The sequence below is a fragment of the Miniopterus schreibersii genome (assembly GCF_964146895.1).
Source record: "Miniopterus schreibersii genome assembly, chromosome: 2".
Lineage (NCBI taxonomy): Eukaryota > Metazoa > Chordata > Mammalia > Chiroptera > Miniopteridae > Miniopterus > Miniopterus schreibersii.
The window spans coordinates 156,017,804-156,043,778 of NC_138102.1; the positions used below are offsets into that span (position 1 = coordinate 156,017,804).

Consider the following 25,975-nt stretch of genomic DNA (forward strand, 5'->3'; position numbering starts at 1 on the left):
AAGCATAAAGGGGTCTGCTGTGTCCATGCCCATTTCACAGGCCTCCACCGGCGCTCAAACATGTGGGGTGCGCAGTATGGGGGGCGTCAAGCGAACAGGTTTTATTTCTTGCTCAGCCATTAACAAAACATAAGACTTTAGAGGAGGGCAGGAAGGGTAATTAAAATTCTAAAAGTCCCTCCAACCAGGACACAGAATAATATTTTGAATTATTTTAAGTTTCTCATTTTATCTTTGCTTTTATAACATACTATTATTCATATATATAATTTCTTGGTCAAGATCTAACATCTATTAAAAAAACATAAATGACGTTTTTCTGGCTGGTGGCTCAGTTGGTTGGAGCATTAACGGTCCACCAAAAAGGTCTCGGGTTCGATTCCCGGTTGGGCGATACGCCGAGGTTTTGGGGTCTGTCCCCAGCTGGGGCGTGTACAAGCGGCAACGAATCAATGTTTCTCTCTCACACTGATGTTTCTCTTTCTCCCTTCCGCTCTCTAAAATCAGTAAGTATATCCTCAGGTGAGGATGGAAAAAAACATATAAATGACGATGTACGTAGTTCCGCATTAGAAAATGGTTAAAATGCAGAAAATGGGCAGGATAAAGCTCATGCAGCTTCATCATGGGATACAGGAAAGCACTCTCGTGTCTGCAAGGTACAAATTCAAATTCCACGTAAGCTACTACTCAGCGGTGTGATCTGGGAGAAGTTCCCTGGGGGGCTGAGCAGCCCTCTTGCTGTACCCAGCACACAGTAGGTACTAAAGTGTTAGTTTTCTTCCTCTCACTTATGGTTTTGAAGATCTGGGAATAAAGAGCTGCAGTGAAAATCACTTTTTTCTTTCACTTTTGAAATAAAAGGGAGGCATTTAGTTTCCCAATTCTGTTTCACTTGCATGAAGCAGCTACCTTTCCAGCAACAGATAATTCTTTAGTTATACTAACATTACTTTTAGAAAAATGTAATCTTGTGTTACTGATATGCGGACTTAATCTCTTTGGCATCTTTGAAAGGAAATAAAATTACATTTAAAAATATTAAACACATAAGAAACAAGCCAGCCAGGTAATGCCCCAATGAATCCTGAAAATTTATTACTTGGGAGAATATCAGATATTGATCTTTTGTTTTACAGCTCATGATAATAATCAGAAAACATACATTTTGAAGTGAGAGTCAAAAGAAAAGAATAATTACATATAATACAGACTACAGATATTTTATTTGTACATACGCAAAGCAGTACTAAAAGCATACTTATGTGTCCACAAGTAGCGAACGTGGCAATTTTCTGTTTAAAGCTGCAGCAACTCAAATCCTTGTTGGGTCAATAAAGAAAGACAGGTTGAGCAATACATTTAGGGCGATCACCGTGTCTGGCTGTAAACCTATTTTTTAATCTTTCCCTTCCCCCCATATATATATATATATATATATGTATATACTTTATTGCCTTTATATTTCTGCTGGTTTAATATAATTAGTATACTAAATAGTTATCTGCATTTATTTGGTTCTAAAAATATATAAAATGCATTGGAATAGAGCTCCTGCAGCTTTCAAGCAGCCACTGTCCCGGCATGGAAGCTATTCTGGAAATGTAAAGCAGCAATACTGAATAAATAGTGATTGTTTTGTCTTCTCCATACAGCTGATGGCCTTCACCCAAAACTTAAAAATACTGCAGCAAATAGTATAAACATGCAATTAAAAAAATGGATATAATATAAAAGTAACACGAGCAAAATTTTATACAATATGGACTAATAAAGACAACGTAGCAGGTAGAAGAGGGATGTGAACACAACACTGTTATTTACATATAAATTAAGGCCCAATTTTTCAGAGGCAATGCACACCGGGAACCGCCCATCTGCCCACGCGCCCGCCACACAACTGGAGTCAAGAGTTTTCGCTTTTCGGTTTTTATTTCCTCAATTCATTATTATAGTTTTAATTTGGAAAGATGTTCACAGAAAAGGTTTCAATAAAGTTTCTTTTTTCTAAAGACAGTTTTGCTCTTATTCACAAAGAAAATTTTCTTTTAATGCAGATAAAAAAATTATTTATGCTCCAGAAGCAAATGCTTATTTGCTCCTCTTGAACACTGTTAAAATTCACATTTCACACCATAAGCCTTATATTTTTACTGTAAGAGTCTTGTGTTAGCTCTAGTTTATGACTAATGACGACTAACTTGAACTATGGGAATTGAGGGTTAGTTTAGTGAGGACTTGGGGAAGCTGAAGCTTCACATGTAAATCCCCTGTGCATCAAGATGAAAAACAAATGCTAATGGACCAAAGTATCTTATAAGAACCACAAAAGGACTGTGGCAACCCACAACAGGTCATTCTATGTGGATGACAGATGCTCAAAGGGTCATATATACTAATGCTATTTCAAATTATTCCTTGGTAAAAAAATTATCTTCTAATGTATTTAATACTTGTAGAAAATCACAACAAAAGAATTTGCAGTACAGTAACAAAGAAGTTGTCACCTAATTTAGCCTTTAGAACCTGAATATTCCCCAGATTCAAAATTTTATATTTGGTATTTTTATATACCATTGCTGCCCCTCGCCCCCAATATATCCAAAGATGTGGCACTTAATCTAACTCATTTATATTCACAATGGATAAAAGTGATTAGGAACAACTAAAATATTTTAAAGATGTTCTAGAGAAATGAGTTTTCTTTGCACTATTTTAAAAAAAGACTTAGAAAATATTTCTTAGAGGTGTGCTTCTGGAAGTAATATAACTGATTAAAAAGTACAGCTGCTCATTGTATTCATCAAGTTCATGTTTATATACTCTTCTCATCTAGGAAATAGTATTTTTATCTGTAATTAGATCATAAAACTCAGATGAGGTTGTCAGAGAGGTTACCTGTGATACAAGGCTGGGGAGCCCAAGACCACTAAGGTGGAAGGATGCTGCCAGTCTCTAGTTATTAATGCTGATAAGAATTTACATCAACAAATTTGGGTACTGACTTATGTTTCTCATGGCATGCCACGTTGAATATATCTTTAGTTTCACACTTTGATTTAAACAGAATGCGATCAGTTTATAAAAATATTTTTCTTTGTGAATAAGACCACGACTTCTCTGAGTAACAGTAACAAAATGACTCAGTACAGGATGGAACCCTTTGAAAATAAGGCGTATGTCAGGCATCCATACATCATTATTGTCACAAAATCTACAAATTACTTTGATTTTTTAATTCTCATAATTTTTAATCATATGTAGATATGAAATATCTATTATAAATTGAGAGCAGATGTGTATAAATTGAGAGCAAAAATGATTCTTATTTAGGTAAAAATCATTTACTTCTCAAGTTATTTGCAAAATAGTAACAATGGCAAGTCAACTCAATAACTCCAAGAACCCAAAGAAAGTAATACCTTTAGTTGAGGTCTGCCATTTAGCTGAACTAGAAAAGGCAACTCTGCATTATCACTTTCAGTTGTCTAGAAGCTTCTATGTATTTTCATAGCCATTCTTATAACTTTCCATTGGAAACCTAAATATAGCAGCATTCTCAGCATTCATTAAAGCAAAAATAAGTCAAATGTGTTAAAACATCCAAAGTTGCCCTCATGCATAAGCTACAACTTACATCTTTTATTGTTACCATGGCATTAATATACTAATCCACCATTACTCTGTTGCATGGAATACAGAGAATGTATTTTTCTGTGAATTAAAAACTATTAATTTCAGAAAAAGCTCTTAATTAAGTTGTACCAAATTCTGATCAGAGGGAATGTAAAAATGGCTCAGAGGTACCTGACCATATCCATTTAGATATTGTGAGTCTTATTAGTTAAATCACTACTCATGGGAGGGGTGCTGACTCATTTTTGGTGTTATAAATAAGAAAATATGTGTACAAATGGAGATTAACGTCCTATAAAAGTCAAGCTCAAAAATGAAAACAAACACTGAATTTAACTTTATGTCCTTGGTAAAAAGTACCTAACTCCAACCTACTTTCTTGCTATTTAAGTGATTGGAGAGATCGCAATAGTCCATAATGTACAGAGCAAATAGTGTGCAAGTAACTAACACCTTACCCGTGGGTGCTGACACCAAAAGACCACACAAATGAAGTGGGTTATTTAAAAAATACATCACTTAAAACAACCTTCCTAAACTAGACTGCCCTGGTCCTCAGATACCTCTAACTTATACATATGGTGACTCTGAGGATCCACACGAGGAAAACCATAAGGCAGGGCAGAATGTATCAGGAACCCCGCGCCTGTCTGGGTAGATGTTCAGCATTCACATCTCCGTTCAACAGTGTTGGAAGCACTGCAAACCATTTAAACATATAATTTACGTCATGAAAATACTTCTGTTCTGGTATGTGGTCATTCAAATACTGAAAATATTGTAAAGAAAAGATTAAACCCCAGATTAAAAAGAAAAGCTGAATTATTTCACCCAACTAAGCAATGGCTAGGACAAGTTCACAAAGTAAATGTACGTGGGCTCTTTCGGAGTCAGCTTCGACGGCGGAGCACCCGATGACACTTGCGTAGTTGTAAATCAGCAATGCACGCTGGAGTCTGGCCACATGCACACACAGTCATAATCACACAGTATGTAAGTATTAATAAAAAACAGTAAAACATCAACATTCACACAGTAATTGATTACATGGAATAAATTAAACTAAGCCAGTCACATACTTCTCTTCAATCTTAAGTCACGGTTTTTTTATGTATACACACAGTTTAATACTTCTCTAAAGCTCTCAAAATGCTACAAATAAAAACGAAGGCTTTGCATTACAGCTGCTGGATAAAAATGTCAACACTGTTGATGTGTGGAAACAGTTTCTTTGTTCTTTAGCATCAGTGCACAAGGTATGGCTCCGAGTGGTATGCAATTTAGGACAGAAAAAGATATGGTGGCTTGTGAAATACATCTCTGTTCGTCATTGGCACAAATCAAAGAAAGAATTTTTACTGTCCGTGGTACCTTTATTGGGTCTCTCTCCTAAAGACGTTATACATATATGCCTTCGGGATTGAAACCAGATGAAATAGGATTCTGCAGGATCCGAAGATTACTGGGGAGCTGCCGAGACGAACCAGGCCGCTTCAGGGACCCAGACTGGAAGGCTGCCTCTAAACAGGAAACAGAGTCATCGGATGTACTCATCAGCTTGAGTACTTAGCAATAGGAAAAATTAGAACTTTTCTTGCCCTAAGGAACATACAGTGACAATTACAATCCCCTGTGGGTCCGGGGGCGACAGAAGAAGGCTAACTCTGCTTGACACTCTCAGCTGATAAACCGAGTTTTCAGTGATTTGAGCAGTTAATGATCTTTCCAGAAGGTAAGCAATTTGCTTCTTTCTTGGTTGTTCATACCACATTCATATACTGATTTAGAAGTGTCTTTTATTTATTTATTTATTTATTTAAATTTTATTTTTGTTTAAAATATTACAGATGTCCCTTTTTCTCCCCAATGACCTGTTCCCCCCCGTTCCTTCCCCCTCCCCAGTCCCTCTCCCCACCATTGTCCGTGTCCTTGGGTTGTGCATATGTGCATATAAATTCTTTGGTTACTCTCTCCCCCTCTACCCACCCGCCCTCCTCCATCCCTCTGACATTCATCAGTCTCATCTATGTTTCCATGTCATTGAATCTATTCTGTTCATCAGTTTATTATGTTCTTTAGATTCCCCGTATAAGTGAGATCATGTGATATTTTTCTTTACACCATGGAGTACTACGCAGCTGTAAAGAAGAAGAATCTCATACCCTTTGGGACAGTATGGATGGACCTGGAGAATATTATGCTAAGTGAAATAAGCTAGAAGTGTCTTTTAAATATCAGCTCAAATTAATTAATTTTAGGAGAGGAAGAAGGGACATTAGGAACAGACAGAAGCTAAAACTCAAATAGACTATGACTCATGCAATCTTCAGGAAAATGATATAAGATTTGGTGATTTCATGCTCATTTAAGTAAACAAATAACTTAAATATTATTGCTTTTCCCCAGAAACAGTGTGTACATCAAAATTTTTTTTAAATGCCCCAAGAGAATTAGCTTTGAATGGTTAGACTAACACTTTTACTGAATGCCAGAAGTCTATGTAAAGTTAACTGGTGAGAATAAAGTTGAAAAAAGAAAAAAAAAAAAGCAGATTTCTCAACATCTTACCCCTTTCTAGGTCTGCATGTGAGGCCTCTACTTCAATAGGCTCCGCTGGCAAAACGGTTACTTTTGTCCCTGTCTGCTGGATAAACTGCTGGAGATTGACCTGCCGCAGCTCTTTAGTCAACTGCTCCAGTTCTTGTTCTTTGTCCTAGAAAGAAGTTACAATTTTTTTTAAATTTGAGGATTTGGGATTGGCCAGCCATCCTGGTGACAGTCCATCAGCTGCAGGGCTGAATGTGGGATACTCGCTCTCACAGGAGAGAATTTAACAAGTCTGGGTAACAGCCATACAAGGGGCTAAAGAGGTCACTTTCTGTGTGCATGGGCCCAAAAATAAGCAAACAAAAGACAGGCTAGCCTGGCCCCTTAAATGTGATGATTTCCTTTGTTAGGAATATATTATGCACCTGATGAAATAAATACATGTCTATAAATTTTCATCAATAAAATATTAGTTTCCATCCATTCCAGTGCTTACAGTAATCTTGCTAAGCTGTTAACAATTAAATTTCCCTGTTATCCCCTTCATAACTGACTGCAAAATGAATAGTCCTTTGGTCCATGAGATGCAGAGTTCTTGCTTTCTGTAAACTGTTTAAGTTCTCATGAGATCTGTTACTGAAATTTATAGGATAGCAAGAGGAAAGCACGATTCCCACAGGATTCTCACTATGGGGTTTTTAAATCTTTGGAGAAGACAGTTTTGAGAATTGCTGAGCCCTAAAGAAGAGAGATCAAGTTTGGACAGCTGGAAGAGTCTGAAAGCAAGGAGAGGCATTCTGTGATTTAAACGGATTTTCTCTCCTTCCTCTCCTTTTCTGTACTCGAAGAAAAAGTATCAAGGCCCCACCTAGGCAGGGTGTGTCTGAGGGTTTGGAAGCAGCAGGAAAGACAACCATAGGGAAAGAGTGGTTGTTTACTTGCTTTGAGGGTAGGGGGTACTTGGAGGTATGTTACTAGTTTGACTATTAGGTATCTTTCACTAGGTAGTGGGATTTACTAGCAATGACTGTCATAAATTAGTGTTTCCTGTAAGTAATACTGTCTTTTCAAAGGCAACACAATTTCCAATTGTACCCTTGAAGTGTCAAAATGAATTCAAATAGTAAAATACTGACAAATCAGAGGTTAGCAACCTTCTATTGAGAAATTACTGATTTTCAAAATTGGAGGGGGGAGAGCAGTTTCATCTCTCACGACATATAGTTAATGATGGAGAAATCACATGAGATCTTCCTGAAACCTTAGCTTTTTCGGCTTCTGGAATGGTTCATACTCTAAGGCAGCTCTTCTCAAACTGCAGTGTCATAGGTACTGACTGGAGATCTTGTTATAACGTGGACTATGAACTTCTAGCCAGTGTGCCCGAAGCCTCATGACCGCACTCTGGGCAGCAAGCTTCCATGCCTGCACTGCCCAGTACGGGACGCACTAGACACGCGACGCTGAGCACCTGAAACGTGGCCAGCTGTGACTAAAAGCCACCTTACATTTACTTAATAGTTGTAAACAGCTTTATGGAATATTATTTAATCTTAATTAGTTTAAATTTAAGTAGCCTGTTATGATCAACTGTGTGTCTTTCTCATATCAACTCCCGTAACATCACCACATTGCCTTTTCAAGAATGGGTATCCAAGAATGTAAGTTGAGTGATCAGGGTATATGTGATGATCTATAAATGTTCTTATACTCCAACTGCAGAGAGGGGGAAAAATCAGAGAGAAGGCTTTGTGCCCCCTCCTCAGGAAGCAAAGGAGGTAACCTGGAGAGGGGAAAAGGGAACGGGACTGTTTCCGTACAGATGAGCAGCCAACTAGCCTTACGATCCTCGGTAATCCAATCCTTGGTAATCTCTTTCAGCCTCGGGTTTCCCTATCTCTAAAAGAAGGTCACATTCACTACGGCATCCTTAGTGTCCATCCCAGCTGAGATTCCCTTCTCCTATATTGGGATTACCTAAGGCGGCAGCCGCCACAGTAAGACAGCCCCTTCCCTGGAGCAAAGATCAGCAGGGCTTTAGCGCTCACCTTTGTTTTGGTCTCACACCTGAGCTTGATTGTCAGTCACAAGATTTCTAAAAAAGTTATACACTAAGGCAGGTGTCTAACTTTAAATGTAAGAGAAAATGGCTAGTCATTAGAGATGTCAAAAATATATTAATTCTTTTTCAATAGATGAAACACATGTACTTACCTGCAATCGCTTGGTGGCTTGTCCAAGAGATCTTTCCACAGCTTTAATGCCATTTTCCAGCCTCAGGCTCTGCTGGCCTTGAATGTCAATTTCCCCTTTGACCTTTCCGATCTTTCCTTTAACTTCTTCTTCATTGACCTGTGCCTCCTGGACTTCCCGTTGCAATTTTTCTGCCTCCAGACCGCTTTCCATAGTCTGGATCTGAGCCAAATAGTCCTTTAATTTGCTCTCACACTCTGTTATTTTCTGTCTTATTTCTTGAAGTTGATCCTTCAGCTGTTTTTCATTTTCCTGTTCAATCTGTAATTCATTTTCCCAAAATTCCTCCTCTTCAATTTCTACATCATTCCTTTTGATCTTTTGCTCCAGGCGGACAATTTCCTCTTCAAGGTTAGAACTGTACTTTTGCTCCCAAAACTGTATCTCTATTTCATTTGACTTCAGCTCTTTCTCAATGGACTGAAGCTTCTCTGTCTGCAAACGGATCAGTTTCTTTAATTCGTCTGCTGTCGTTCGGCAGTTATTTAGCACCTTTTGCTTAAATTCAGTTTCTTTGCCTTTTCCAAAAATGTCCATTAATCCTTTGGCGCCTCCTGTAAATGTTAATGATTTCCTCTTAGGTTCTCTGCGTTTGATTGATTTGTCAACCTGAGGCCTCAGTTTGGCTAAGGGGGGCAAACTCTGCCTGTATAAAGTTCTTTCAGGAATTCGCGCCACGCTGTCGGAAGTGGGCCGCTCACTGAGAGAGGGCCCCGTCCGACGTAAAATAAGCTGCACGTCACTAGCATACTGCCCCCATTTGTTTAAGGATATGATGGGATTTTCATGAGGTGCCAAATGTCTCTCAGTGTCTCTCCATTTTTCTATCAGAGTGTACCTTCCAGTTCGACCTAGACAAGAAAAGATAACAATATACTGTCACATGCGATAGCTAAAAGAACGATATAAATGATGCTATTTGATAGTCTTCTTGATTAGCATCAAGGTCTGATCCATGCCGCCTGTGAAACTTTCACTTGAAGACACTGAACTCTTTGAGATGTGTAACAGCATAAACTCACAGGATGTGAACTGCATATACTCTTCAGACTTGCTTAGAAATTCAACTTTATACTTGAAACTTCAGTGAGAATCTTATACTCTTGTCAAGTACCTGATGGCCTAGACCTTCTTGCTCGGAGCAAGACCTCCCTCTGAAACAAAGGAGGACACTAGGATGCCCCCTGGAAGCCGGGAGGGCTGCTCCCAGGAACCAGGTAGCACTCCAAAACCTGAATAAACTTCCACTTTGTAATTCTCTGCTTTCTCTACTCATTAGGACTTGGGGAGGTTGGAGGCCCATTTCTCCACCTCAAAGGAGACAGGAAGCCAGTGGGGAACCTGCTGCTCAGCTAACAGGCAGCTGGACAGGTCTTTCCTGTCTCCCCACGAGGCCTTGGCAAACCCATAGTTTCCACAGCTGGTGTCTTCCTGCACACCTGTGGCAAATAAAATAAATCACCTCACTAAAAACAACCCTTCAAAATAATTTCACATAAAAAAGAGGGGCCTGAAGAAAAGTTTTGTTCCATTTTGATAGTAATAGCTTCAAAGATCCCTCTAAAATATTTAAAAGGCAAAAATAGTATTAAAAGCAAAAACAGAACAAACTCACATTTAAATTAAAAAAAAACCACTGAACCTAACTAGTAATTATGGAAGATTAAGTTTCAGAAGACAATATAATGCCATTAGCATGAATATACTTCCTCAATATTTCCATTTAAGGTGAGTGGTTCAGATGGATTACATGAATTTTGTTAAGGTTGTCCATCAGATGACACCTGAAACTAATATAATGTTATATGTTAATTATATCTCAATGAAAAGAAGTGTCCATTAGTAGTTAATGTTATGAGAAAGAAAAAAACTGACCCTGCTACCTAGCAATTATAATACTTGCATATATAGCTACTGACTGATTTTCCCTGCCTTCTTTTTCAATTTCATGAGCTTCTAAACCAACAGAAGCATTTTCTCAATTACTGTGTCACTAAGTAGAGATCTGGATATGTAACTATGAACACCCATGGATGCAATTCTGAAGCAGCACATGAGGAATGATACTGCTTTGAGCACATGCAATGTGCTCTGTTAAGGGCACCTGAAAAGTTGGAGAGTTGGAGGCAAACACACTGGAGACTTAATTCTGGGTAAATTACTTACTGGAAGCAGCAGAATTTTACTTGTGTATGAGGAGAGTAGCAGAGCCTCACAGGTTATAATAGAGTCAAGTGCGGTAAAGCACGTACCACGACACCTGGCCCATAGCAGGTGCTCGGTACATGGCAGCCTTTATTAAAGACACTGTTGCATAATGAAAGGGCTGACCAGGGACCTCCTTTAAATAGGGATAATCTGACTTTAACAAAATCCTGAAGCAACTTTCAGCAACTCCCAACCCTGTAAAGCTACACAGGAGCAGAAGGAAAAACTTTGGAGTAGGAAGGCCTGTGTTTAGATCTGCCTCGGCCATCCATTTACAGGATTTGCACAATTTATTACATTTCCTTTAGCTTCCGTTTCCTCATCAACAAGGTGAGTGTATTTTCTTACTTGACAGTGTTGCTGTGAGAGTCAAGTGAGATGTCAAATATAAAAATGTTTTGTAAAACTGAAAAGTGCTACACAAATATTAGGTTATTATCAAAATACCTGGGCAAACAAAGGGAATGAAAAGAAAGCCTCAGCATATTGATTGGCTTTCTGAAATCTAATTGGTTTGTAACAATTTTCAGGTTAAAAATTACTGGAATCACCCCAAGAAAAGCCACATGACAAATGTGCAAGGAACACACTGCTTCAACGATCACAGCACTTTGTGTTCCTGGCTCTGCTGCTTTTTAACTACCTTCAGGATCCACTCCTGCCGCTGGACCTCTGGGTCCGCATCGGTCACAGGAGGGGTTAGACTAGGCCTATCTAATTCGATCAGGCCAATGAAGTGTCTTTAAAAAGAAAACTGAATCGTTAAACTATTCAAGCTAAATTAAAAGTTTTAAAGACTCGAATATAGTCATAATTAAATATAAACCTGACTTTTCCAATGCTTAATGGTACTGTTGCCCTTTGAGAATGTCTTGGTAGAAGATTATTTAGAATTACTTTTACTGCCAGTTTTTCCCTTTTGTTAAATAATGCACATTTAGTACAATTAAGAAAAAAAAGAAAAGAAAGAGAAAAGATTCCATTCAGTAATATAAAAAAGGTTTTTAAAAAGGTAAATGAATAGCTTTGATTTTATTATAGAAATTGAGTTTTAGATAGTTTATGTAAGAATTAAATCCCATAATCATTGTTTCTAATACCTATATTTGGCAAGGCTCTACAGATCCTATTGATTTAGATAAATTCAAATTTCTCCTGAAAAACTCCCTTTAGAGCATTTTATTAAATGGATACATTTAGTTCTACCTTGCATACTACCTTGATATAGCCTTAAAACTAATAAAAAGGAATATCTATCTATTATCTATCTATCTATCTATCTATCTATCTATCTATCTATCTATCTATCTATCTTTCATCTATCTGTGCCATTTGCAATTGAAGCCGTTTTGGCACCTAGCACTGTGTGTCACATTACGTAATGGTAAATAAAATACTGACTAGCCCTGGCCGGTGGCTCAGTTGGTTGGAGCACTGTCCCATACACAAAAAAGGTTGTGGGTTTGATTCCCGGTCAGGGCACATACCTAGTTTGGGTTTGTTTCCTGGCCCGGGCATGTATGGGAGGCAACCAATCCATTTTCTCTCTCACATCGATGTTTCTCTCTCTCCCCCCCCCCATCCCTTTCTCTCTCTCTCAAATCAAGAAAAACATCCTCGGGTGAGGAATATATACACACCCACCCACATCTACCTATTATCTATCTATCTATCTATCTATCTATCTATCTATCTATCTATCTATCTATCTATCTATCATCTATCAATCATCTATCTATCTATCATCAATATCTATCTATCTATCATCATCTATCATCGATATCTTTCTATCTATCTATCTACCTATCATCTATCTATCTATCTGTCATCTATCTATCTATCTATCTATCTATCTATCTATCATCTATCTATCATCTATCTATCATTGATATCTATCATCTATCTATCTATCTATCTATCTATCATCTATCATTGATATCTATCTATCATCTATCTATCTATCTATCTATCATCTATCTATCTATCTATCTATCTATCATCTATCTATCTATCATCTATCTATCTATCTATTTATCTATCTATCTATCATCTATCTATCTATCATCTATCTATCTATCTATCTGTCATCTATCTATCATCTATCTATCTATCTATCTATCTATCTATCTATCTATCTATCTATCTATCTATCTATCATCATCTATCATCTATCATCATCTTATACTTCTTTAAGAGAAGGAAGCAGGGGGGCGGAGAGGGAGATGTGAGAAGCACTGGCCGGTTGCCTCCGCACTGCCCTAGAAACTTTTATTAAGTACCTACATTAGGCAAAGCAAGGGTGCAAGAAAGGTAAACAAGCAGGGCACCCCTACTTTGGAGGGGCCTCCAGAGAAGAGGAAGAAGGGTTAGGTACCAAACCCAGAGAGCTCAGTGTAAGATGCGTCTGGAAACCGACTCCGCTGGGGCAGCTGCGTGCAACACGCGCCTCGGGGAGGAGCGCGCTCGCCCTGCCCCTGTTCCCACTGAAGGCGGGCGCTCGCCTCGGGGCCCTCGCCCTGCCCCTGTTCCCACTGAAGGCGGGCGCTCGCCTCGGGGCCCCGGCCCTGCCCATGATCCCACGGAACGCGGGCGCTCGCCTCGCGGCCCCGGCCCTGCCCCTGTTCCCACGGAACGCGGGCGCTCGCCTCCGGGCCCCCGGCCCTGCCCATGTTCCCACGGAACGCGGGCGCTCGCCTCGCGGCCCCGGCCCTGCCCCTGTTCCCACGGAACGCGGGCGCTCGCCTCGCGGCCCCGGCCCTGCCCATGTTCCCACGGAACGCGGGCGCTCGCCTCCCTCGAAGGCGCTCCGGGACCGGAGGCTATGTGTGAACACAGGACAGTTCCGAGTCATCACCACCTTAAATGACACTAGGCACCAAAGGGCTGCGAAGCAGAAACCCTTCCCTCAGCCCCCCAGCCTCTTCCTCCCCTTTTCCTCTCCAATCTCTTGTTAGCTACACACTGGAAGGGGAGAGGGGAAAGAGAGGGGGGCACTGATGTGAGGGGGAAGCAGGGATGCCTCTCACACTGGCCCCACCGAGGGCTGAACCCGAAACCTGGGCATGTGCTCTGAGTGGGAGGCAAACCTGCCGCTTTGGGGGGTGTGTGTGTGCATATATATATGTATATTTATATATATATATATATTGCTACCATGAGTTGGCCTTAAACCCAAGAAACCAGTCTACAAGTTGCTTCACTAAATTTTTTAGAAACGTGCAGCCAGTCCATACTCTGCTAACAGCATAGCTAAACTTTTACTGGGTTAAGCCACAGAAATTCTGGGGTGGTTTGTTACAACAGCAATTTTCCCTAATTAATAAACCCTCTATTATTTCTTATAGTAGAAAATAGGTCAAATAGTATAAAAGTTTCATCTACTGTTTAGACTGAATACCAATAACTCTCATTATGAGGCAGATAAATATTTAAGCATTTATCAGAAGCATAGTGCATTTGATGTGGAGACAATCTCATGGCAGGATAGAAGCAAGGATCCACAGCCCTGGGCTGGCTGCCAGTTGAGTCATCTCTTAGATGAATTCTGAATTCAATGAAGTATTTATGATATAGAAAAAGAGTGTTGAGCCAAGTTTGGAGAAATATAAAACATCGATATTCAAGCTGTCAACTTTTCAAAACAGGTCTGGACTAAGTTCTTAAGGAAGCAAAAAATGGGGAACAGATTCCGTTAAAACTTCTTTTTAGCTTGCTCACAGACAAGTACACTCCTTAGTCCAAATGAATAAACTCACACCTGGTACTTCTGGGCATTTTCCCCTTGAAATTCTGTGTAGAGAATGTAGTTACCACATGAAGAGATGTAGCTTGCCACACTCCTCAAGTACCCCGACTTTTGTTTTTGTTCATTTGTTTTACTACTGCTCGTGGCTTGATTCTCAAATATAACAAAGTTAGGTTTGACACTTGCTAATCCTAGTTTTCACTAAGGGAAAACACACACACACCCTGAATATTTAATTCAAATAAATTATGTGAAACTTTTCAAAGGGACAAATATTAAAGTTAGTTGCAAAGAATATGAAATAAAATGAAATACCTTAATTCTCCCCTCTTTAATAAATAAGCTTAAGTCCATAATACAGTATTAGTCCCAACTGCAGGAACATTATGTTAGATGTGAAAGCCTGGGATTTTCAGCACTGTTTGAGACAGGAGTGTGCTATACAGTATTTAAGGCAAAACCAAAAGAAAGCCTCTGTCTCTGTATAGGGCATTGCCAACTTCTAACAGTGCATCTGCCACAGTGCAGGTGGCACAACTGTCTGTACAAAATGTTAAGCTGACCTGTTTCAATCCTGAGCTAATCTGACATGCTTTCGATATAAACCAGTATGACACAAAATAAACTTTTGATAAGAAGCTCAAACACAAAGAGGCACCGAGCACCTAGCATGGTGCTGAACACAGCTTCCTCTTAATACATATTTGCTGAATAATGGATTTAAGATGCAAATATAAACTTGAACCCACACTGTTGGCTTTTCCAATGCAGGTGTTTATGCCTTCATCATGTTTCAAAAGGATTTAACTTAAAGCAACTAAAAACACACATGAAATGTGATAAAGATAAACTGGGAGTAAATAAGAAGAAAAGCTGCAAAAGGGTAACTGAGTAAGATAGAGCCAGTAAGCACATACTTAACAACTTTGTCTTCATTATATAATAAGATTTAAAAAGTACACATTATCTTTCTAGTGAAGAAGCATGTTATTTAATTTGTTGCATTTTCTTTTCTAAAAGTATAAAGAAAAAACAATAAATAGGATTTTTCCTAATGAGGGTTCTGGAACTAGGACTCTAGGTTTTGACATCTTTAGTTCCCAAAATTATTGTTTAGGATAAACAGCAGAAGAGAAGACAGCACAGACCCTAGACTCAAGATTAGTATAATATGGGGGGAAACAGAAACCAGAGTCTTCACAGATTTACCTAAGCACAGGGAACAGTAAGAAGTAAAAGTGTGCTTGTGAGATGTCTCATGAAACCAAATGAACAAACACCACTAGAGATCTATATTTAGAACAAACAAACAAACCACAACAGGACCCATAAACCATTTTATCTCAGACACCCCGGGATTTCACTTACCTATCGCTTGAGCTAAGGCTATTACGACCTCTTGGCAAGTTGTGACTTCGGTGACCCCACAAACAATCCTCTGAACTCCATCCACCCATACTTTAAGTTCCATGGTGTACCAGCCAGTCACCCAAGGGCCCTGAGACTGGTCATGAAAGGTGTCAGGTCATGTCTGACTATGGAAACACGGAGAAGGCAGTCTGTGTAGTCAGCTAAAAAGAGGAAAACACATAGTTAATAGAATGACTCTTAGTATTTCTTCCAGTATGTAAATATTACACAAATTTAAATATGTGATAATCCTGTCATTAATGACCATGTGCTTATTTTACAGGACCGAATTCTGCTGCATGAATGCAACTACATCCACCTGTCACAACATTGTTTCATAACACTACTGTTTTCATTATTATAATTGTAATGATAAAGTCACTCTCTATTGGGTAAATAAATCTCATTTACTTGACTAAGCCCTATTGTTCAACATATAAGCTGTTTCTTTTTTTAAAAAAATTATTTCATTAGAATCATTCCTGAGGTTAAAGAGAAATACAAAAAAAGTTTCTGTCATTTTAGGAATCATATATAATTGAACCAGTTTCTACAGCCCTGGCAGCATTTGTAGAGGTATCTGCACAACTCCATTGCACTCCTTTGCTCCGTGCCCCTTCCCCTCTTCCCTGAAGGGCCGAGCGTGCCGTCTTCACCACTCAAACCCCAACACCAAGCGCAGCATAAGGCTCAGGGGGGCACAGAGAGTACCAGCTGCAGGAAATGAATTCCTTTGATGGCTGACAACTTTCCTATATAAGTCTTTTTCTCACTGATTTAATTAGGGTTTGATAATTTCTTTAAATTCTAAGTTATTCCAATAATATAAACCTTAACCTTTTGTTACACCTGCTGTGCTCCCTGTGTTTGATTTTTCTGTTCAGCTGCACTGTGTGCCAGGCAGAGCTTCCACATTCTCCTACAGCCAAATCAAATGCCTTGATTCCTCTATTCATTAGTGTTGTTATGCGCTTGCTAAAGATCAGTTACACACAACTCCTTTTCCTGTGGGTTTTGAAAATCTCAGCTCTTCCTGCATTAAATCTGTCATCAACTATGATTTGTTTGTCCATTGTCCTTGTGATCGTCCTGTTTCTTTGCTGTTTTTTAAAAAAGTTAAAGTTTACAAGGTGTAATAAACACTGTTTAATTAGAAAGAACATGAATTTGTTTAGGGGTTTACAACAGAACCGGTGTTGTGAGATTAATGACTTATTAAGAAGCTTATTTTAAAAACCCTAAATTTTTTTCTTGTAAAATAGTATTGACGACAAACAGTAGCTTAGTCCTTGTACATTCTCGTAAAGGTCCTAAGACAGTTCTAGGCCACCTGGCCACCTGGGTAGATGAGTCAGAATACATGTGAGTTGAAGGAGAATAAACCTAATAATACTCCTACTTTCTCCGGGGAAGTCACAAAAATAGTTCTTGCATCCTGAAAACAAGGGAAAGGCCCGGCCGAGTGGTATTTCGCAGCAGGCCACAAGCTCTGCACTGCTAGGTGGCTCCTAACCCCATGGAGCAGAGAGAGGCCCGCTGCCTGGGACAGGCTGGTGCCCGCAACTGCGCCTCGCCATGAAGTCCTGTGAGCTGTTAGTTTCGGGGGAAAAGGGGTTCTGAAGCCAAAGAATTGTAAGAAACGCAGTAAACAGAGTCAAACAAGTTTCTTTACGTGGAGATTTCTCTGAGCCTTTACTGGGCTGGTGTGCACTCTACACGTCAGGTAAGAGGTTTATACGCTACTGTCCCCAATCCATTTAGAGGACATTTAAGGAACGGAAACAGAAGAGTTCCGACTTAAAATTTGTTACCTTCTCTGCTAGGCACTCTACTAAAATTAGAATATGTACCATTCTTTCTTGGAATGAAATTAAGATTAAAAAATGGCCAAACAATATATATTGTATTAAATTAATATATTAAAATTAAATTATTTTATTAAAATAAATAAAACAACTGAATTTAAAAAAAACTCAGCTGCATTAAAATCTATTGAATATCTAGTCCCTTATTTGTCATTAAAAAATTTAAACTTGGGAAATCTAACAAGAAAGACATCAGATCTCATTAAAAGTCTCCCTTCCCCACAAGAGACCTGTCATTTCACAGAAACTTATGAGGCTCATCTTTATTTTCTATACAGGTTTTCGTGTGCTACCACATACTTTCCCATCTAAATTATCACTGTTTCACCTTGAGCTTTTAATCATTAAGTGAACACAAACAAGCACGAAACACTCGTCCGTCTGTTACTTATCACAGAGAACAGTGACATGGGAAACACGGCGTGAAGAGCACTGCCTAGTTAATACAAACGTGCAGGGCATTTAACCACCTGACAAGACCAATGTCTGCTGTTTGGTTTTAACACCATTAACACCTTTCAACCCTGAATGGTTAAGGACGGTAGGAAATGCCTTCATGGGTCAGATCAATGAACCACACGGTCCCAAATTTGATTCCTAGGAGGGCCAGTTTTTAGTACATGGCTTCTGCCAAGGTTGGGGCTGTACTGACAATCATCCCTAGCTTCCTTAAAAATCAGGGTGTCATTCATGAGAATGGTCATTTAAAGAATCTATCTTCCCAGCAGTGGCCCCTAGAACTCCCTTCTAGGAGCTGCCACCCTGCTCTTTCCTTCAGACCCTCCAAAGTCCAACTCCTAAAGTTCTATTCCCAGCTCCAGAACTAGACTAGAGGGAAAAATCAAATCCTACATTATAGGTAACTGTGATGGACTGGTCATCGTTGGAACTAAAGACTCAGGGAAAAAAAAGGCTTTGGAATCTCTGTTGGAATTTGGCATAATTTTTTCCATGGAAACAGTGACGCAGGTAGAAGTAAGGTTCTACTGTAAGGATATTAATATAGGTGAGTTAGTGTTTTCATTATGAAGTTTCTATATTCAAACTACTATTATTTTAATAATTTTGATAATGAAGAAATAGGTTTATTAAGTAACATGCTACTGCTGAACAAGTGTTCTTTAGCTAAGAACCACTTATTATCTTAAAAGCCTATTGGGATTAAGCACCTGCATTTGGGGAGACAGAGAGAGGGAGAACAAGAGAGGGAGAGAGAGAAACATCAATCAATTGCCTCCCATATGCACCCCAACTGCACGATTAAATGTGCAACCTGGGTATCTACCCTGACTGGGAATGGAACCTGCGACCTTTCAGTGTACAGGATGACACCCCAACCAACTGAGCCACACCAGCCAGTGCCCAAAATGAATTCTCGACAACGGAAGTCCCGTGAGATGTGCATGGGAAGATAAGATTCCACAGTCCAACAATTTGGGAAACATTTCCTAACACTGTCTCTGGGAGACAGTGCACAGCAAGATAAAGGTTCTGAGCCCATAGTGGAGAAACTAGCTGATCTTTGTTAAACTTACAGTGACTTAGCATGGGGGGTGGGGTGTGAAAAGGGGGCACAATGCCAATAAAATACCCTGCTGAACTACAGGACACAAATTACCAACTTCTGAAAAATATGCCTATATATAAAATGAGATTTCTGCCAGCCCTTTAATGTATTTTGAGTCATCTAGAGGTGGTGATGGACACAACTGTTTAAAACTTTAGTAGGAACAATATAGAACAAAGGAGAAAATTTAATAGAACCCAAACTTTTCTCTCTCTTAAATGAAGTCTTGACTGCTATGACTGCCTGAGCCATCTTCTAAGGATGGGTTTTATATTTTTCTTTTTAGAGACTCATCTAAATCATAGGATTTTTTCTTTGATAGTACGATTTGTTTGTTTTTTAATGCTCGCCTGAGGATATGTTGTTTTTTATTGATTTTGAGAGAGAGAGAGAGAGAGAGAAACACTGATGTGAAAGAAAAACACTGACCAGTTGCCTTCCTTATGTGACCAAACCAGGAATCGAGTCCATGACCTTTCAGTGTAGGGGATGATGCTTCGACCAACTGAGCCACCCAGCCAAGGCTGATAGCATGTTTTAAAAGTTCAACGCTAAGCAATCTCTGCATATTAATTACTAAATCCAATAAACCCATGCCTTTTCCTCTACTCTTCATCATCCTCAGGTCACAGTATTCAAACACATGCAACAATTTAACATTTCCCAAATATTACATGATCAAGTGACCATTCTGCAATTATGGCAAGGAACGGCATGAGTACTTACTAGTGCTAAGCACGGTATACTGTGTCTCATTTATTCACCACAACACAACAAATGAGACACAAGACACAAGCAAGTTAGGTGGTATTAACCTCATGTTAAAGATGAGAGAAGTGACTCTCAGAGAGCTTAAATAAGTCTCCCAAGGTCAAAAACCTAGTAATTTAGGGACATATATTCAAAACTGGGATGAATAAAGAAACTAAATAATAAATAAAGCAGGCTTCTCCAAAAGGATTCACTGTTCTCAAATAAATGTTTTCAAAATGTCCCAAGTTACACTAAGAAATCTCATTTATCACCTGCTGGAAATTTATTTCTATCAATAACGATCAGGCAACATGCACCAACCTGCCATTGCAGGACAAAGACAAGAGGTAACCCAACTAAATTATGGTAAGAAACTACAGTTTTAACTCAGATGCACATGCCAGCAAAATGAGTGTCTAATGGTCGGGCTCATTTTTCAGCATCAACAAATTATTCCTCTAATTTTGGAAGATTACATCCTTATTTACTTTTATAGAAATGTTTGCATATTTATGATAAATTTTAACTCTTGCCTTAAATACAAAGCAAAGATTTTGGGCATTTTCTTTAAGTTCACAAAACATCACTAAAAACTACTTCCTTGAATAAGCTATTTTTTTTTCCAAGGGAACATTGATTAGCAGAAACAGCATGCACCAAGTTCAAATCCTGAGTCTACTACTTTCTGTGACTCAATTCGAGATGCATAACTTTTCAAGTGGCAGTTATAAAAAACAGAATGTCTTTTTTTTTTTTAAATATACCTAGTACAGATGGGGCTTGGCAAAAAGTATGAATTCAACAAAAGCTAGTTCTGTGTATGGAAATGAAAATGGGCAAAGAACCGGAATAGACACTTCTCCAAAGAGGACATACAGATGGCCAAGAGACACATGAGAAAATGCTCAAGGTCACTAATCATCAGAGAGATGCAAATTAAAACCACAATGAGGTATCACCTCACACCTGTCAGAATGGCTCCATCAACAAATCCATAAACAACATATGCTGGCGAGGGTGTGGAGAAAGGGGAGCCCTAGTGCACTGCTGGTGGGAATGCAGACTGGTGCAGCCACTATGGAAAACAGTATGGAGGTTCCTCAAAAAATTAAAAATGGAGCTGCCTTTTGACCCAGTGATCCCACTCCTAGGAATGTATCCTAAGAATCCTGAAACACCAATCAGAAAGAATATATGCACCCCTATGTTCATAGCAGCACAGTTTATAACAGCTAAGATCTGGAAACAGCTCAAGTACCCATCAGTAGCTGAGTGGATAAAAAAGGTGTGGGGCATTCACACCATGGAATACTACCCAGCTGTAAAGAAGAAGGATCTCTTACACTTTGGAACAGTATGGATGGACCTGGAGAATATTATGCCAAACGAAATAAGCCAGGCAGAGAAAGACAAATATCACATGATCTCACTTATATGTGGAATCTAAAGAACATAATAAACTGATGAACAAAATAGATTCAGTGACACAGAAGCATGGAACAGGCTGACAAATCTCAGAGGGAAAGTGGGGGTGGGTGAGGAGAGAGTAACCAAAGAATTTATATGCATACAGGCATAACCCATGGACACAGACAATAGTGTGGTGAAGGCTTAGGGAGGGGGAGGGGGTCAAGGGGGGGAAAAAGGGTCATCTGTAGTATTTTCAAAAAAAAAGGAAAAAAAAAAAGGAAATACACAAGAGAAAAAGGAAAGTTATATTTAATAACTTTTAAATATTATAAACTTTTTTTACTGAAGGAAAAATCAATAGAAAAGCAAATTTTTAGAAATGCTACTGTTATTTTAATAAGAACATCTGAAAATAAAGACATTTTATTGTGTCATGTGCCTAGGAACAGCCAACACTCAGTTTTTACATGGAGACTGGAAATGATAATAGGGAATAGCATCCATATTAAAAAATTTCAGTTGCATCTAGTATAAACATGGTACAGATCAAGTTAAAGTTATTGGTATTAAAATATTGATCCTTCTATTAAGCACTACCTTTAAACAACAAACTTTTAAAATGAATTTAACTAGTAACTTTAGTTTTTTATTTAGCATCAAATTTAGTGCTACAAGAGCCATTACCTTTGGTTGAGCTTCTTATTTAAAGCCCATCTCCAGATAGCTTATTGACAATTACAGTATATTTTTCTAAATCATATATAATGTTAAACCCATAACCAGACTTAGAAATGGAGACTTTCCCCATACCCAGGAGTGTTACCAACAGGTCATAAAACAATATCAAAACCTTTTAGAAATACAGTATTTTGCCAGGATGGTACTTATTTCTGAACTAACACTTTGAATAAATTTTGACCTGTCAATTATAGCTCTGAGGAAAAATACAGAATTAATATGTAATAAATGTAATTTAAAAAGCAGGATCTTTACAATTACTATATTAGAAAACAGAGAGATAACTAAGGCTAGTCTCAAAAGTAAGCTCAGCTTCAAAATAATTCCTTTTACCAGTCTAATATACTAATTGACACCAGCAAAGAGTCATTTCTTCCCCTTTTGCTCCCCCACTATGGTAACCATTTGTGAAATCATTCTAACACCTCATGGTAACACAAGAATATGTTTATTAGCCCAGCTAGTGTGGCTCAGTGGTTGAGCATCGACCTATGATCCAGGAGATCACGGTTCAGATTCCCGGTCAGGGCACATCCTGGGTTGCGGGCTTGATCCCCAGTCGGGGGCGTGCAGGAGGCAGCCGATCAATGACTCTCATCACTGATGTTTCTCTCTCTCCCTCTGCCTTCCTCTCTCTGAAATCAATAAAGACATATTAAAAAAAAAGAATATGTTTATTAAATTGACTTCCTCTTTGACGTCTAGCTGGCAGAACACCAATAAAGCAAGTGATTTGCTTCAGAATTTAAGCCTGCAACATTATACCCTGGAAAGACTAGAGAAGAAGACACGGAGATGCCAGAGAGCCATGGGTAGTAGGTGTGAAGGGATGTCACAAAAATGATGGAAAGGAATTGAGACCAACACAGAAACATACAAGTCAGTCTAGGTCAAGGACTCCAAAGGCCCTTATAGCCCTCACATAAGCCAATTCCTGATGGTCGCAATCTCTCTAGGGGCAGTAGCCTGGGTCGACTGAAACTGGAAGGCCACCATTCCACAACACAAATGCCACTAATCTTGGCACACGCATTTGCTCTTGTTCCTTCCTTTCTGCCGTCCCAGCCTTGCCATATTCTTCTTCCCATGACACAGGTCTACAAATATCACCAAAAAATACATTTTGCTCTACTGGGTTTTAAAGAAGCTGCGGATTCCTCACACCTACAGATGCCAGAGGGATGGGCACATGGAGGTACTTTCTTCAGGCATGTAAAAGTTGCTCATTTTAAAGAGTTTACTGAAACAAAAATGGGTAAGATATCTTGCTTTCAGAGCTAGCAACCTACTGGTCATCAACTAGCAGAGTCAATCTTTGGAATACTGTAATATTAACAGATTATTCTGAAATCTGAAATTAAATGACTAAGCTTTACATATATTGAAATAAATTAAGTGCCCAGTATAAATGTTATTGAGGGAGTGGCTCCTGTAAAGAACTCTAGTTAAAACAGACTATAAAATGGGGGTGACACTAATATAAGAACATTAGCATAAAAAACCTGTATGTGGTCTGTTCTTATTAACTTTCTTAAACGTTTATGGTAGGTGGAACAGTAGGGGACCTTGCAATTTAATTTTACTGGCACAAAATCTCTTAAGAAATAAAAATAAAAAATAAAAATAACAGACCACTGGGTTCTATTTCTTGCTTAGAGTACTATAAAAAGCCATCTGCTTTGCAATTATATCTTCTGCTAGGGTCCAGACTACTTTTTGGCCCTTCAGAAATAGTTGAAGGCATGTGTGTAGTGCCAAGTTCTGTGATGGTTTAACTGCTGATAAAGCTCCCAGGACTGGGATAAGAGGCCACACTTTCAAAGTCTTAGCATGGAAAGTCCTGAACTCTGGCATCAAGTAAGTCATGCTTTCTGCTACATGTGCCATTTTATGCTCTCTTTCACAACTGTTAGAAAATTGGCAGTGAGCAAATAATGGTAAAATGTGCTTCTACTAAAAACTTGGTATTTAAAAGATAGATTTAAGTACAAGTAGATTTGTTATATTTCTCCTAAAGCAGATATACTTTGACACCTTCACTGTAAACCAACACTTCAAAGGGAAACACGTCCTTATTTTTTACTGAATCTAGCCAGTAAAAAATAGTAAATAGCTAACACTTATTGAACTCTGACTATGTGATAAATGCAAAGCTAACTGTTTACATATATATATATTAGTATTTTTATGTAATCTTTTCTATACCCATCTGTAGCTCTATGTGACATGAATTATTATGAGACAAATGAGGAAACTGAGGTATAGAGAAATCAGTAATTCGTATAAAGTTACTGTGCCAGCAAGAGGCAGATCCAAATCTGGTAATGCTCATAACCACTAAAAAGCTTCTTATCTTTATAAGATAAAGTTACTGGTAAAGTTTGCAAGGACATTGGGATCACCAATCCTGGCTCAGGAGAGAAACTAATCAAGCAGATGTGGCCGTGGGAGCTATAAATTCCAATAGTACTAAGCTAAATAATATATTTGACCGAACTATTGCCACAGAACTGGGATGAAGCAAAGAGCAGATGTTCCATAATCAAATCAGACTTAATAAGGCATTCATGGCCCCTGAGGTTCTTGCTGGCATAGAGCTTGGACCTGAGTCCAAATGTTATCGGACCACCAGTGTCTGTGTCCTTTCTATATGACAATAGGCTGTCTGCAAGGCAGAAGCATTTCTTCTCCAAATCTGAATTATGTGGGCTACTTCATTAGTGATTTTATATCCATTTGAGTGACGGCAAGTTATGTTCAATGCCTTATAGACACCATTCAGGCATAATTAATCTATTTCCTGATTTTAATATTTATGGTATTCTGCAATGGAACCCACCATTTTACTTAATAGAGGATAGAAAGAAATGTATTTTTCATCTATGAAGTCAAGATCACCACAGACTTCTCATTCACAGTATCATAAATATCGATCCCATCAATTCTGACACACAATTTTTATAGTTACGATTACATGTATAAACTTTTCAACAAAACATTTTTTTTTTACTTATAGCTACAAGAGCAACTTCAAATAGTCAAACTTTATATACCAAAACATGTTCCTTTGCAGGTATATATTTCTAAGCTAAATTAATAGATAAACATTTCAAAGCCAAAATAAAATCATTTTGGGGAGGAAATAGTAATAAAATAAATTTACTAGTACAGGAAAATTTTAGCTCCTTGGGTCAAAGGGGTTGTCAGACTATAAAACTATTGACTTTAATTTTAAGATTTAATTAACACAGTAAATAAAGTAGAACAGTTTAAATGTTTTTAAAAAAGATTTCATTACTATACTTACTCAGTGGATAAAGTACTGAATGCTTTACGAGTAGGAAAGCCAGAAATTATATTTGGCAAAACTAAAGATGCATAATCCCTAAGATTCCTGGTTAAACTGGAGCTATTTTAATTCATAGAAAACGGGTGGCTCTCTCTGTGGAGCACACTCCCTTCTTTCCCAGGGGCGTGCTCTCCCCACCGTCAGCACGCCCAAACCTCTCCTCCCTTTTTCATCTCTCAGGGCCCACCTCTCTCTCTCTCCCCACCCCAAGCTCCAAGGGCCCTGCTTTTGCTATAACTTGTTTCCTGAGCCCATTTCTTCTGCAGCTCGTGTCTGCTACCTCTGTGACTTTCTAAATAAAACAAAAAACAAAAAAAGGATCCTTTCAAACAACTTGAAAAGGTAGTTTCTTCCCCTTTAATCTTTAAGACTCAAGAATAATTTTGCTTATTCTACTTATTTCCTGAAGAAAATCTAAGTAATTAAATCCCTAGATGAGATGCAAAAATAGATGCGTCTTTTGGTGATATTTTAAAGTAATAGGTATTTTCCAT

General features: G+C 38.6%; 1 protein-coding gene across 2 annotated transcripts in view; it reads right to left on the bottom strand.

Annotated features, from left to right (window-relative positions):
- Nucleotides 1-1,080: 1,080 nt before the first annotated feature.
- Nucleotides 1,081-25,975, bottom strand: part of RASSF8 (Ras association domain family member 8) — a 95,350-nt gene continuing 70,455 nt past the window's right edge. For both annotated transcript variants that reach the window (XM_081128148.1, XM_081128149.1), the window contains 4 exons: nt 15,758-15,960; nt 8,398-9,287; nt 6,205-6,349; nt 1,081-5,156 (listed from right to left, as the gene is read on the bottom strand). In XM_081128148.1, the coding sequence (XP_080984274.1) occupies nt 5,035-5,156; nt 6,205-6,349; nt 8,398-9,287; nt 15,758-15,860 (1,260 nt within the window). In that variant the 5' untranslated portion in view covers nt 15,861-15,960 and the 3' untranslated portion in view covers nt 1,081-5,034. The remainder of the gene's footprint in view (nt 5,157-6,204; nt 6,350-8,397; nt 9,288-15,757; nt 15,961-25,975) is intronic.